Source organism: Anabas testudineus, chromosome 7, assembly GCF_900324465.2.
Source record: "Anabas testudineus chromosome 7, fAnaTes1.2, whole genome shotgun sequence".
In the NCBI taxonomy this organism is placed as follows: Eukaryota; Metazoa; Chordata; class Actinopteri; order Anabantiformes; family Anabantidae; genus Anabas; species Anabas testudineus.
Genome location: NC_046616.1, coordinates 1,863,534 through 1,879,011, shown reverse-complemented (window position 1 = coordinate 1,879,011; position 15,478 = coordinate 1,863,534). Strand labels below are relative to the sequence as shown.

The 15,478-nt window shown below is 39.7% G+C and overlaps 1 protein-coding gene across 3 annotated transcripts; it reads left to right on the top strand.

Annotated features, from left to right (window-relative positions):
* Window positions 1-5,983: 5,983 nt before the first annotated feature.
* LOC113167517 lies at window positions 5,984-14,234 on the top strand. Of its 3 annotated transcripts, XM_026368213.1 has the most exons (7): window positions 5,986-7,219; window positions 8,508-8,840; window positions 8,927-9,022; window positions 9,152-9,250; window positions 9,630-9,752; window positions 9,998-10,137; window positions 13,950-14,225. In XM_026368213.1, exons 1-7 carry the CDS (start codon window positions 7,180-7,182, stop codon window positions 14,046-14,048), a joined length of 930 nt encoding a protein of 309 aa, XP_026223998.1. In that variant the 5' UTR covers window positions 5,986-7,179; the 3' UTR covers window positions 14,049-14,225. The 3 variants fall into 3 exon arrangements, with proteins under 3 accessions (XP_026223997.1, XP_026223998.1, XP_026223996.1); XM_026368212.1 differs by having other exon boundaries at window positions 5,984-8,840; window positions 10,007-10,137; window positions 13,950-14,234; XM_026368211.2 differs by having other exon boundaries at window positions 5,987-8,840; window positions 13,950-14,223.
* Window positions 14,235-15,478: the final 1,244 nt, after the last annotated feature.

The window sequence follows — 15,478 nt, the reverse complement described above, 5'->3', positions numbered from 1 at the left end:
ATATAGGATGTTGTAGCTACTATTTATTGGACTGGGCTTTAAAGGGTTAAGACCTGGATTCTGTTACTATGCAGGTTAAAATGCTCATATATTCAACTATGAACCAGCTACTATGAGTGAACAGGGATTCAGTTTGGACCTTCAGAGAAGTTTACTGTTTAGAAACATTTTATGAAAACTGTTCATAGTGAAACATTTCACTGCACATCTGTCAAATGACTAAATGTTATTAAAAGCATGATATAAATTTCTTTCTCTTCCACTTTCCCCTGACACATTTATTTACAGTATAATCTGCTTTGTCCTTTAAGCTCCAAAAGTCATGTTAGTACAGAAAGAAAAGTTTTTTGGAATAAAGTTTGCTCTGTTAAAGTTGATGAAGACGTCCTGTGCAGTTCAGCTCATGTCTAAAAGCATGAATTAGTCTCTTTTTTCTACACTTTAATTATACTTTTAACAAATATTGTGAGATGAAAGTTAGAACAAGTACATTTATACTTGTCTTGAAGCATGTATTGAAAGTAAATACCTATAATACTATATTTACAGGACAGTAATATGTAAAAAGTACTCCTGTGCATCCTCCTAAATCAGTTTTTCTTTACGCACCTTTAGAAACAATAAGTCCATAAGAACTCTTTTTGCCAAAGAGACTTCACCAAAACACCAAACACTGTTTCATACTGGAATCATTTTGTGGATGATTTGCTAAGGGAAAGTTCCAGACTTTAACTAACTAACTAACTAACTAACTAACTAACTAACTAACTAACTAACTAACTAACTAACTAACTAACTAACTAACTAACTATCTGATAACTAACAAAGTTAAAGATGTATCTTTTAAACTCATTCATAACGTTTACCCAGTTAAAACCTACTGTAAAACATCTTTATCCTACACTATGTGACATTTTGCTGTGACCCCCCCGAGGCTGCTGTTAATTGATTGTGTGTCTGTGAAAATATTTTGGATTTACATTTGTTAAGTGTCTATAGGAGCACAGAGCTGCTGCTGCCCAGTGCTCAAATGCTCCCTTCATGGTGAATGTTGGCACAAACTGACCCACGGGACACTGAGAGAACACACAAAGACTAAGACTGTGCACATTTATGAATTATTTAGTTGTAATTCACCGTGCGACATCGCTCAGCAGTATATTTATTTATTATTTATATTTTTGTCATTGTTTTACGTCTGGACAGGTTTGTAGTTAAGGTCAAGACCTAGAGTCCAAGAGTTAAACACCAAAATAGAAATGAAAGAAAAAGTGACGGAACAGTTTTAGTTAAGCCTCAAATAGACTCAGTTTGCTGGGGAACCTCCCTCGATGCACTGAGCTCCTCTCTGATCTAAAGAGGACGAGGAAGAAAACGTATATGATGTTCCAGCTCAGGTATGAGCGGCCCCGCATCACAGCACATTAAGTCGGAGAAGATCCTCAACCATCGAGGTGAAGTTATCTGGAAGTTGAGTCAGGGAAACTGGACTTCCTTCTTGTTCGGTTGAAACATTTCACTACTCATCCAAGAAGCTTCTTCAGTCCTGGTAGCACACACAGAGAAATCCAGATGATGAACATAAACTAACCAGTTCAAACTACTATATTTACCAATCAGAAACATCCTGTGCCAATCTTTGTTGTTGAGGTTCTGCTGCTGCAGACACAGCATCCGGAGCCGGCACATGGTGCTGACCACCACTGTTCTGGGCTTAGTTAGGTTCACAGAAGTTCTCCAGCAGCTGGTTGAGGGTGAGAGAGTGGGATGGATGCACTGTCTCAAATCCAGAGGACCCGCTGCATAAAGTGGGTTTATAACATGGATTTGATGGATTTTTAAATTACAAAATCAAATCAAGCAAAATAAACTTGAATACTGTCTATAAAAAAGGAAAAGTATTAAACATGCAACAGGTTATATTGCAGATTTACGTTACATTACTCTCATCTCATACTTTAGTCAGTTTGTATTTATTACTCTTTTTTTTGTGTAACATAAAATTGAATTACAAGCAAAAAGCTTAATATGCTGACTTTACAGTCAGCATATTAAGTTTATTCTTGAACACAGAAGCAAAAGAAAGACCTCAAACACTACATGAGCGCTCTCTGTGAGTCCAGGCTGTCATTTCCACCACAGGGAGGCGCAGTTGTACTGAAACATGCTGGAACCAGAATTCAACAGTTTGCTGTTGAGCACCCTGTGATTCCTGAAACTCAAATAAAATGACTCATCTCTGAAATGTACAAACATTTTTCTGTGTAAAAGCAGCTGTTTACATACGAAACGTGTCGTTTCCTTTGTTTAGTTTCTTGTTCTGCTAACTTTCCCGTATTTTTACCACTGGGTTCCTCTAAGTGCAACAGGTGCAGCACATGTGTGTGTTTGTTTTACACTGACTTTTCCTGGTATAGTATATATAACACTTTTGGTTTATTTGTGCCCCTGAATGAGGATGATGCACTTACATCTACACACAGGTGTCCAGATACTTTGTGCTAATCTCCACATGGGAACACTTAAAATTAAACTTCCGGAGAAAGTTAAAGAGGATATGTCTCTTTGTCGGAGCCTCGATGACTCATAAACATCTAACACATGAGAAGCAGTTGAATTTAATGAATCCTAGCAACGCAAACTAGTTTGGTCAAATCATTTTTGAGGCTCCATTGAAGGTTGTCAGGACTCACCTTTAACGACAGGGTAAAGAGTTTGGAGGTTTTTCAAGCATATCCAATTGGATTGGATTGGATTGGATTGGATTGGATTGGATTGGATTGAATTGGATTGGATTGGATTTTTACCCGTTCTTGCTTGATACAGTTGCTTCTGCTGCTCAGCCGTCCACGGTTTCTGCTGTCTGATTGTCCTCTTCAGGAGGCTCCAGACATTTTTAATAGGAGAAAGATTTGAACTTCAGTAATGTCACTTAAAGCACACAGATGATCTCAATGACAGGACGTCTTCTCATCTTACATCAACATCAATGTACTTATCATATAGACAGTACGTTAGTAGGGTTTAACTGTAAAAACAGGAAAATAGACTAACTCACCATGGACAGAAGACAAAGACAAAACTTCGGGTCATTGACTTGACTCGGAACAATGAGTCAGAGCTTATTGAATAAACTCAAACCTGATACTCAAGATCATTTTATGGGAAGAGCTGTGAACTAACACACCCAAAGTGAGTGAGAAAGGAAAGAAACGAAACTAACCTCAGCTAACAGAAGAAATTGGAACACGGGAAGTGAAAGAAGCAGCAGCAGAAATCATAGAAGCTGAATAATTTTTCTCCATCTCCATCAACAGCAAAATCCACCTCTTTCCTAACAGAAATCAATTTAAGATGTAAATGTTTTTTTATGCGGGAACAATGTGGAAAGAATTACGACACTGAAGAGAAACTATAATTTGATGTAAACACACAACTGGCCTGGCTGATCAACTGTTGTATTAATTTTCAGTTTGTCGTCTATGAGAACTGTCCTCCAGTGTCCACATGTGAAGAATCCATCTACCAGAACCTCAGTCCTGCCAGCAAGAGTCAAGACTAAAGCTGCTTTACACAGAAACACACACGACACAAGTGATCCCATCTGAGCTCAGACCTGGATTCTGTCATTATGCAGGTTAACATGCTCATATACTAGTTCAGAATAGCTGTGGTGTCTGAACATCATTTCTCTTTGGACTTCAGATGAGATTTCTGTTCCGCAACCTGCAACAGTTTAAACAGATTTAAATCCTGAAACAGCTCCTGTGTTCTTCACCCCTTTTAATTGAGAGTAACTATAACAAGGCAACAGCCTCTGCACTGTAGAATCTACAGGTCAAGAAAACACACAAAAACACAAAATACACAGTCCAGAGATGTCTTCAGTTCAGGTCCAGGCCAAAGCCAGAGCCAACAGAGACCGGGTGAGCAACTGAATGAATTCTTTGTAAAAAGAGGGTTCTGTGTAGAGTGGGAAGTGGATCTCATATGGAATATGTAGTAGAAGAAGTGTGGATGGGAAAGCAAAGTGTGGTAGTTATTAACTTTTTTAATGCTTGTAAGAAATTAGTTGTTGTTTTGTGTGGAAGTGTAATTAGTCCAACTTTATTTGTGGCTATGATTAATGACATATTTGATGAGGGGCCTCTGTACTGTGCAGCATTAGGTCCAGTTTGTCTAAGAACAGGCAGAACCTGCTGTTAACTTGATGTTCCTGTTTGACTTTGACGCCGTCCTGTATGTTGATCCTTTGGCTTCTGATCCTCTTGTTACCACACTTGTTACCGAACCCACTGAAACTGGTCCGAGCAGATGTTTAAATTTGTAGGTGAAGGCTGCAACCAGTCAGCTCCTGGGAAACCTGTGCTCGTTCATGCTCAACAGCCAGTCAGAAACATTTCACTTTACAGATGGAATTTTATTGTATTAATAAAGAGTAAAAGTAGCAGCATACTGTATTTGTGCATTTTTCTATAGAGGGCAATCTTTGCCCACTTGTCAAAGGAATTGAACAACTGTAAACAATTAAGATATTTTATTAAAGGGGTCATATTATTATTTTCATGGTCTGATGTTATAAATATTCTTTTGTGAGGAGTTCAATGTTTTTTTTGAAGTGCTGTATCTGTTCATGTCCGTAACTGCACCCACCAACTACACCGTCTCACTCAGACTCTCTCAGATGAGCTTCATGGGTTTGATCACAGCTCTACCACGTTGGAGTGTTCCTGTGTGGGGGCATAATCAGTGTTGACACTGTCACAGGACATAACATGAAAAGAGGAGTTCATTTAATATTTTGTCAATAGATCCTCTGAATAAATTAAACATAAACCCTAAATCCTTAAATTAATATTCATTTTGTCTGGTACATGTAAACATAGTAATTTAATCCCATTCAGCTCATCCTGAACCTTCTCTAATACTAAATGTAATAGATACAACATGGTATCTATTCTGAGATACAGTCTCCATTTGTTTTCTTTGGTGAATGTAACATGCTCCTATACATTTGGGATCCGCTTTCCACAGGTGACAGATGTAAAACTCTGAAGAAGGTCAGGACAGGAGTTCTCAAAATGAACCAATGAGCTAACAGGGATAGTCTACATAAGAGAGGATTTACAATCTGGCAAAGTCTGGAAATACACTGCCCATCCAAAAAAAGTCACCACCTAGATTCAACTAAACAAACAGGTAAGAGCCTCCTACTGGATAATTACTGCATGGATGATTGTGTTTCAGCTGGTAACAAGTTATTTAACTAATACAGTGAGTAGCTCCATGTCTGAAGACACATCCTGTGGTCGTGGAAAAGATATTAAACTGTTTGAGAAGGGTCAAATTATTGACATGAATCAAAGAAAACATCTAAGGAGACTGTTCCAGAGTGATGGGAGTATCAGGGTAAGAAGAGAGGAGGTGAAGTGATGAACCATTTCCACACATGGATTGGCCACCACATTGTCCAGACATCAACCCCGCTGAGAATCTCTGGGATGTGTCTCTACCGTCATTAATACAAGATCCAGGTGAAAATTTACTGCAGCGCTGGATGAGAATAAAAGTTATTATATTGCAGAAGCTTGATGAATCGATGCCACGGTGAATGTGAAAGCTAAAGATGGTCCAACAAAATATTAGAGTGCATGACTTTATCTTTCCATGGAAATGTATTTTGACCCCTCATGATTTGAGTGTAGAGTTTTGTCTCTAGGAAACATTTACATCTTAAAACCACCCACGTGTTGATAGGAGCATTGTTGTTTGCAATTTCTGCATTTCTTCAGGAAATTAGGTCATAATATAAATTATGACCATTATTTTTATTGCATATACAGTATATAGTGAAGGATTTTGTGATTCTAAAATGAAAAAAAAAAGACACTGAATTCATTCACTTCTTTGCTAAAATTTAATATTTTTACAGCAAAAGATGATTTATGCAATCAATAATTAATCATAGATCATGTAATAAAATAGTAATTTTTTTATAGCTTGACACCCTGAAAATAAATTGACCTTAATAAACCCAAAACTAAAATGAACACTATATCAACAAAAAAGACTTATGAGGGACTCCACACTGAGTTATTACTATTACTACTTTGTGTTGAAAAATACATTTGATCATTTGTTTGAGAATCAAAGATCATTTGTTTTTATGAGAAATTGTAGGTTTGTAGTTGTTTTGTTGCTTGTTCTACCAATTTTCCTTTTGCTTTATATTAGAAAAAGTTGTCTTTAACATGACATTTCCTGATATATTAGTTGGTCCCTTTCAGTTTATTTAGTGCGACTATAAAATGATGATGAACTTACATTTACACCCAATACGTCAACATTTTTTAATTAGAGGTGTTTAAAACACAGGTTTGAAAAGATTCTCTGAGAAAGAAAATATGTGTTTATTAGGCCCAAAGAAACCCAGAAACATCCGTTATAGAAATAAATTAAGGAAGTGTGGTTGTTAATTTTTTTTATAGTGAGCGTCACCTAGCTTTTTATTTCCACTCACAAAACCACAGAACTTCATTTTTAAACATTAGTTATTGTGCAAACCACCACAGTACAGAACCAAGAGTGCATGCAGGATGCATCATTTGAATTTGGAAGTTTTAACATTTCTGGAAAGAACGTGCACAAAATGTACGACCACAATGAGATATTTCAGTCAGGAGAGACACAATTGAAGAGATAATTTTTGAAAGAAATTTGTTGACATAGTAATAGAAAAGTGAAAACATATTTATAGTTTGCAGCTATGAGATGACTATTGAATACAAACTTCCTCTTTGCTTACTGCAGTTTCTTAAATTTAAATTTGTGTTTTTTTTTTGTGATGACTTTGCACATTCTCTGGATACTTGTATGGGTTTCCCCCCACAATCCATAAACACACCATTAATCTATGATTCTTAATTGGTTTTAGGTGTGAATGTGTTCAACAGTTTAATGATGAAAAATCTGATATTATAGTAAATATCATCATGTTGAAGTTGCATCTAAAGCTGCAAACACGTGAACACGCACAGATAGAGAGACAGAGGAAGGAAATTGTAAAGCAGTTTTAGCTTCCTGATTCATAGGACAAAGAGTGAACTGACGGCGGCAGTTGTGTTGCAGCCAAATCCATTTTCTCTCCTTCAAAACTCTCCTTTCAGGAACAAATTCAGAATGGGCCTCCGCTATGTTGTGCTCTTCTGCTTCTTCACAGGTGAGGACTGCTCCAAGTGTTTTATCAATCTGAAAAACAAATTGTAAATCAAAAGCTTAAATCTGAGCCATGCAAACATTATAATGTACATACAGAGATACATTCTAAAAGGACACAAATTATATTTAGATCCTGAACTTGTGTCATGGAGTCAGCAAGGCACTAGGTTAACAGAAGAAACCCAGAAACATATGTCTACATGGATTTCTGAGATATACTGAGACATTTAGTAAAAAAACAGTCAGCAAACATCAACATGCTTGTTCCTGGAATAGTGGTATAAAGTCTGACTATACTTAGTTCATACCCTGAAGTCTCGGCTTAATGAGCAATGACCGACTGAGATACAAAACATACATATAGATTGTGTGGTCATCATTTTGTTTCAGTGACATCTGTAAAGTGCTGAAGTTAGAAAACTTTAGTATTTTGATATTAATAACTAGTAGTGTCTATCTAGACCTTCCTGTCTCAACAGATTTAGGAACAGTAACATTATTATGTTTACAGTTAGCTTATGTTGAACTAAAGTAGAACTACAGCAGTCTGGATATTTTAATAGTACATTTATAACAACAGGCCATACTACTAGTTCATGTGGCCGTGCACATAGCTTTTACAACAAGTTGGTGGCAAACTAAGTTTAGAAACAAGCCCTGACACTCAGGGTGTTTTCACACCTTCAGATAAGTTCACAGCTACGTCAGTCAACACTTGACTTGTAAAACTTACATCGACAAACATTAAACTTGGGATGTTGTTTGTTTGCAAAGTTACAAATGAAAACTAAAACTTTGGTGAAACAAGCATCTTAAACACATTTGTTAGATGGGAATGAGGCAGCTGGGGACAAATGAAGAGTTTTCACACACTTTGTGACATGTTACAGCACTAAAGGGTAGAATTAAAAATGGGTTGATTATTAAGAGAAAGACCGGGACAGTTATTTTACGTTTACATGATCCTTACATTGTGTTAAGGCTGTAGGCTAGTTTGACCACTGTGTGTGTTCATTTAATCAAACCACAGATGATTTCCTGATAACACCACCATTATACCACCATCTCACATTATTGTCTCAGTTGTATTATGCTGTTGCAATGTCTCATTACAGAATAAAGTGATATCTTGTGATAAACTCTATCTGTCCTGTTCATCACAGGATATTGAGCAAATTCTATTATTTTACATCAAGAACTGCTGCAAACTCCTGGAAAGTGATGAGCTGTCATGAATTTGTTTCACAGTGAGTCTGTTACTAACTGTTCCCCTTCTTTGCTCTCTACAGCGCTCTGGGGTGGAAACACCAGCATCACCGTTTTTCAAAAAAGAGAAATGACTGATTTCCGTATTCAATGGGGATTCTCATCCCCTGAAAGCATGAAGTTCTTCTGTAAGAGAGAATGTAAACGTGAAGAAGACGTCCTCATTAAAACACAGGAGAACAGAGCTCAGAGTGGCAGATACAGCATTGAATATAAAAGCAGCTCATCTGCAGAAGCATTTCTGTGTGTGACCATCACAAACTTGACCAAGTCTGACTCAGGGCGATACAGGTTCGGTTTGGGGAGATCTGAGGTTTCGACTTCGTACGGCATCTTTGACGTCAAAGTTATTGATGGTGAGTTTCTACCAAAACCATGAAACCTAATACATTTGACAGTGTATTCTGTTTAATTATTAACACGTTCTTTATCTTTTCAACAGCACAGGGGGAGGAAATCAACATCCATACAGGAGATGAAGGAGGAGAAGTCACTGTAGTGTGCTACTTCTCTTCCTCTAAAGGCAGAAAGTTCTTCTGTAAGAACGATTGTAAAGAAGGAAACGTTCTCATTGAAACAACTGATGTGCAAGCAGAGAACGGCAGATACAGCATCAGATATGGACAAGAATCTGTCACAAATCAGTTTTTTCTACGTGTGACCACAGCAGCTTTGATCAAATCAGACTCAGGACCCTACACGTGTGGTTTGGGTGAATCTTTGTCTTCTGCTTCTTTCCAGAGGTTTGAGATCGGTGTTATTAACGGTGAGTTAGAGCAACAAGAAAGTTGTTTTTCTTAATGTTGGTTTGTATCTTATATACAATTTAGTTCAGTTCAATTTTATTTGTATATCCACCAAATCACAGCAGACACATCTCAAAGCATTTTACTGGGTTTAAGGTTTAAGACCTTACAAAATATAACTGTATACATAATTATATAGAAAACCAACAACCCCACTGAGCAGCACCAGGAGACAGTGGAGAGGAAAACCTCAGATGATACCATCAGAGGGGAACAGAGAGGAGGGAGGAACTACACCAGCATCTTGTTTCTCTCTCCTAGAGTTGTTGATGATTGTTGTTGTTGTTGTTGATTATTGTTGTTGTTTTTGATTGTTGATGTTGTTGTGTTGTGCTCCAGCCACTTCCAAACCAGCCTCAACAGTCTCATCTCTGTCCACACTGACACCAACAACACACAGTCTAAGATCCAGTTCTGGAGGTTCCTCTCCCACCCTTCCTGAGACCACTGACCACGCTGCAGGTAGCCAACAGTTCATGAAGTTACAAACATTAATTCTTCACTACAAACAACAGTCTCAGCTAAACACTCATGTTGATGTTGTTTACATGTGATATCTTATTTCACATTTGATGAAAGCACAGGACAGTGAAATGTAGGTCTGACCGTGTTTGATCAGGTCAAAGGTTTTGAAATAGCAGTAACAGTTTTCTCTGTTACCTCTATGAAAATGGATTTTTATGTATGTTCTCTTTCTTCTTCCCGAGTCTCCTCAGATGTCTCCCACCCAGTGTTCCTCTTACCTCTGGTGATATGTCTGTCTGTGGTTCCTGTGCTTTTGGCTGTTGTCCTGTTGTTTCTGTACAGAATCAAGAGAAACAGGAACTCAGAGAGCAGCAACAAGGAGGTGACTTACTGACATTATTAAACCTTTTCTCTCTATGTATTTTGCCATGTGCCACTTTTATATGTTGGAAGATTTAGAAAAACTGCAAAAAATACTTTTCTGCCCCACAAACCATAGAAAGCAGATTAATCTGGGATTTTCAAGTTATTGTGGCAAGAATTACCCATGACTGGTCAAGAAGAATTACCATCCTCTGTGCAGTTAGCCTGCTCCACACTAGGCTAATATCCAGGCCTGATTCAACCTTGTGCACCTCTTCTTCTTCTTTTGGCTTTTCCCATCAGGGGTCGCCACAGCGAATCATCCTTTTCCACCTGAATCTATCATGAACATCTTCTACCCTAACACTAGCCAACCTCATGTCCTCTGTTAAGACATCCATATATCTCCTCCTTGGTCGTCCTCTTGTCCTCCTGCCTGGCAGCTCCATCTCCAACATCCTTCTACCAATATATTCACTATCCCTCCTCTGCACATGTCCAAACCATCTCAGTCTGGCCTCTCTGACTCTGTCGCTAACACAGGCAACGTGAGCCGTCCCTCTGATGTACTTGTTCCTTATTCTGTCTAACCTGGTCACTCCTAAGGAGAACCTCAACATCTTCATCTCTGCTACCTCCATCTCAGCCTCTTGTCTCTTTCTCACTGCTACCGTCTCTAACCCATAGAGCAGAGCTGGTCTCACCACTGTCTTGTACACCTTTCCTTTGAGTCTTGCTGACACTCTTCTGTCACACAACACTCTTGACACTTTCCTCCACCCGCTCCAACCTGCCTGCACTCTCCTCTTCACCTCTTTTCCACACTCCCCATCACACTGAACCTGTTGACCCCAAGTACTTAAACTCCTGCACCTTCTTCACCTCAGCCCCCTGTGACCTAACACTTCTACCTTGATCCCTCTTGTTCAGACGCATGTATTCTGTCTTACTACGACTGACCTTCATGCCTCGTCTTTCCAGAGCAAACCTCCACCTCTCCAGCTGTTCCTCCACCTGCTCTCTACTCTCACTGCAAATTACAATGTCATCCGCAAACATCATTGTCCAGGGAGATTCCTGTTTGACCTCATCTGTCAGCCTGTCCATCAACATAGCAAACAAGAAGGGACTCAAAGCTGATCCTTGGTGTAGTCCCACCTCCACCTTGAACTCCTCTGTCTGACCTACAGCACATCTCACCACCGTCATACTTCTCTCATACATGTCCTGAACTAGTCTGACGTACTTCTCTGCCACTCCCGACGACCTCATACAGTACCACAGCTCCTCCCTCGGCACCCTGTCATACGCCTTCTCTAAATCCACAAAGACACAATGCAGCTCCTTCTGTCCATCTCTGTACTTTTCCATCAACATTCTCAAAGCAAAAATGGCATCAGTGGTGCTCTTACGGGGCATGAAACCATACTGCTGCTCACAAATCTCCACCTTCTTCCTAAGCCTGGCTTCCACTACTCTTTCCCACAGCTTCATTGTGTGGCTCATCAACTTTATTCCTCTATAGTTGCTGCAGTTCTGCATGTCACCCTTGTTCTTAAAGATCGGAACCAGAACACTTCTCCTCCATTCCTCAGGCATCTTCTCACTCTCTAGAATCCTATTGAACAAACTGGTTAGAAACTCCACTGCTGTCTCTCCTAAGCACTTCCACACCTCCACAGGTACGTCATCAGGACCAACAGCCTTTCCACTCTTCATCCTTTTCAGAGCCTTCCTAACCTCATCCTTTCCAATCTCTGCTACTTCCTGTTCCACAACATCTACAGCTTCCTCCCTTCTTTCCCTGTCATTTTCCTCGTTCATCAGCTCCTCAAAATACTCCTTCCATCTTTTCTGCACACTCTCCTGGGTTGTTAGTACCTTTCCATCTCTGTCCTTAATCACCCTTACCTGTTGCACATCCTTCCCATCTCTATCTCTCTGTCTGGCTAGCCTGTACAAGTCCTTCTCTCCTTCCTTTGTGTCTAACCTGTCATACAGCTCATCGTAAGCTTTCTGTTTGGCCTTTGCCACCTCCCTCTTCACTCTACCCTGCACTTCCTTGTATTCCTGTCAACTTTCCTCAGTCCTTTCTACATCCCACTTCCTTCTAGCTAACCTCTTCCTCTGGATGCATTCCTGTACTTCCTCATTCCACCACCAAGTGTCTTTACCTTCTTTCCTCTTTCCAGATGACACACCTAGCACCTTCCTACCTGTTTCCCTGATAACCTCTGCTGTAGTTTCCCAGTCATCTGGAAGCTCATCCTGACCACCCAGAACCTGTCTCAACTTCTGTCTGAATTCTTCACAAGTTTCTTCATTCTTTAACTTCCACCACTTGGTCTTCTTCTCTGTCTTCCCTCTCTTCTTCTTCCTGACCTCCAGAGTCATCTTGCACACCACCATGCGGTGCTGTCTGGCTACACTCTCTCCTACCACCACTTTGCAGTCACTAACCTCTCTCAAATGACCTCGTCTACATAGGATGTGGTCCACCTGTGTACTCCTACCTCCACTCTTGTATGTCACTCTATGTTCCTCTCTCTTCTGGAAGTAAGTGTTGACTACAGCCATTTCCATCCTCTTAGCAAAGTCCACCACCATCTGTCCTTCCAGATTCCTTTCCTTCACACCAAACCTGCCCATCACCTCCTCATCACCTCTGTTGCCCTCACCAACATGCCCATTGAAGTCTGCTCCAACAACAACTCTCTCTCCTCTGGGGATACTCTCTATGACCTCATCAAACTCACTCCAGAATCTCTCCTTCTCTTCTAACTCACAGCCAACCTGTGGAGCATACCCACTGACTACATTCACCATCACCCCTTCAATTTCTATCTTTATGCTCATCACCCTGTCTGAGACTCTTTTCACCTCTAGAACATTGTTCACAAACTCCCCCTTCAGGATCACTCCTACCCCGTTTCTCTTCCTATCCACACCATGGTAGAACAGTTTGTATCCTCCTCCGATACTACGTGCCTTGCTTCCCTTCCACCTTGTCTCCTGCACGCACAGTACATCTACCTTCCTTCTCTCCATCATGTCTGCCAGCTCTCTGCCTTTCCCTGTCATTGTGCCAACGTTAAGAGTCCCTATTCTCAGATCTATGTCCCTGCCTTTCCTCTTCTCTCTCTGACCACGAACCCTTCTGCCTCCCCTCTTTCTTCGACCAACAGTAGTCAAATTTCCACCGGCACCCTGTGGGTTAACAGCATCGGTGGCGGTCGTTGTTAACCCGGGCCTCGACCGATCCGGTATGAAAGTCTTGTGGATGATTCGAATGGTTATTTTGGCAATTTTTACGCCGGATGCCCTTCCTGACGCAACCCTCTCTATTTATCCGGGCTTGGGACCGGCACAGAAATCACTGGCTTGCAACCCCTGTGGCTAGATTATTCAACCTTGTGCACCTAAATGTCTTTTTTTATACTGAACCGTGTCTATGGTAGAGACTCTTTAACAAATAGTTTACGCTCTGATGGGTTTTGTTGTGTGCGACACATCTTGAAACAAAAGTTCCCTCAGCTCTTTTATATCTTCCTTCATTAAGTCTCAAACCAAACTCTTATCTGCTGATATCTGCTTACATGTATGAACTGTACATGTGTCTTCTTCAGGATCACTAAACAGTTTGTACCAGATCATCTGAACATCTCCTCTGTGATACAAATCAATAGAAGATAATTAATACAAACAACAGTTTGTATTAAGACTAAGACAAAAACTGGACACAGACATTTTTTAAATAACTATGTATGCAGCTAACTAGTTGTTGATATTTCCTCACTGGCCTCTCTGACTAACTGTTGTATTCATTTTCAGTTTGTTGTCTATGAGAACTGTTCTCCAGCGTCCACATGTGAAGAATCCATCTACCAGAACCTTGGTCCAGGCAGCAGGGCTCCACACAAACAAGAGTGAATTAAGACCTGGATTCTGTTACTATGCAGGTTAAAATGCTCATATATTCAACTATGAACCAGCTATTACGTGTGAACAGGGATTCAGTTTGGACCTTCAGAGGAGTTTACTGTTTAGCAACATTACTGTGAGTCAGGTCAGCTGCAGCTCTGCCATCGGTGTGTGAATGTTTGTGTGCTTGTGCATGTGAATGGGTGAATGAGACGCAGTGTAAAGCGCTTTGAGTACCAGCTAGGTAGAAAGGCGATATGTAAGTGCAGACCATTTACCATTAACATTACTGTTTATAGTAAAAGATTTCACTGCACATCTGTCAAATGACTAAATGTAACTAAAGTATAATGTAAATTTCTTTCTCTTTCCTCTGACACTTTTATTTATAGTATATTCTGCTTTGTCCTTTAAGCTCCAAAAGTCATGTTAGTACAGAAAGAAAAGTTTTTTGAATAAAGTTTGCTCTGTAGAAACACCTGGTGCTCGGGCTGTTCTGAAATATGTTTCTTCTGTCCTCTGTCAAAGATGATGAAGACGTCCTGTGCAGTTCAGCTTATGTCTAAAAGCATGAATTAGTCTCTTTTTTTCTACATTTTAATTATACTTTTAACAAATATGGTGAGATGAAAGTTAGAACAAGTACATTTATACTTGTCTTGAAGCATTTATTCAGAGTAAATACCTATAATACTATATTCATAGGACGGTAATATTTGCCTTTCCAACTTGTGAGCCTGTCTCAGTAGTTTCTAAAATGATATAGAGTAAAAAATAAACTTAAGTAAAAACCGAAACAATACTTCTGTTTTCAACTTTCAAAGAGTAACTAAACTCATAGGTCACTGCAATAAATTGCTAATGAGACACTATTCATTTGCAGTAGCAGAGTTTCAACCAGTAGAGGACAGTCCCTGGACATCTTTATGCCACGATACGTAGAATTCAGATACTTTGCACAATGTTAAGATCGAGGGGTAAATTAATTACCAACATTCCTAAATACCTGTGTAGTATATTTAGATTTTTAAGAATAGTGGTTTGGGGGTTTAGTTACTCTTTAAGTTAATATTTCGGGTCTTTAAGTGGAAATTGTTTTACAAAGCCTTGTTGGTTTTTGCAGTTTACCTACAAACAAATTTTATCACAAGTAGGTGCGTGGACCCAAAAGCACAAGCTGAGGCAGGCTGGAGAGCAAGTGTCTTTTATTCAGCAGGTGGTAGATATATAAACAAAGAGATGAACGGAGTAAACTAAGGACGCTGCACTAACCGGCAGGAGTGTAAGAAAACAAAAATACAATAACTGAATAACTGCACTGGCAGGGGAAAAAGTCCAAAAACAGGATAGTAACTAAAAGCGGCTGCTCTAACGGGCAGGTAGACAGACATACATCGAGTCCGGAGTTAATGGTTCAGAAAATCGTTTTAGTTGAGCTG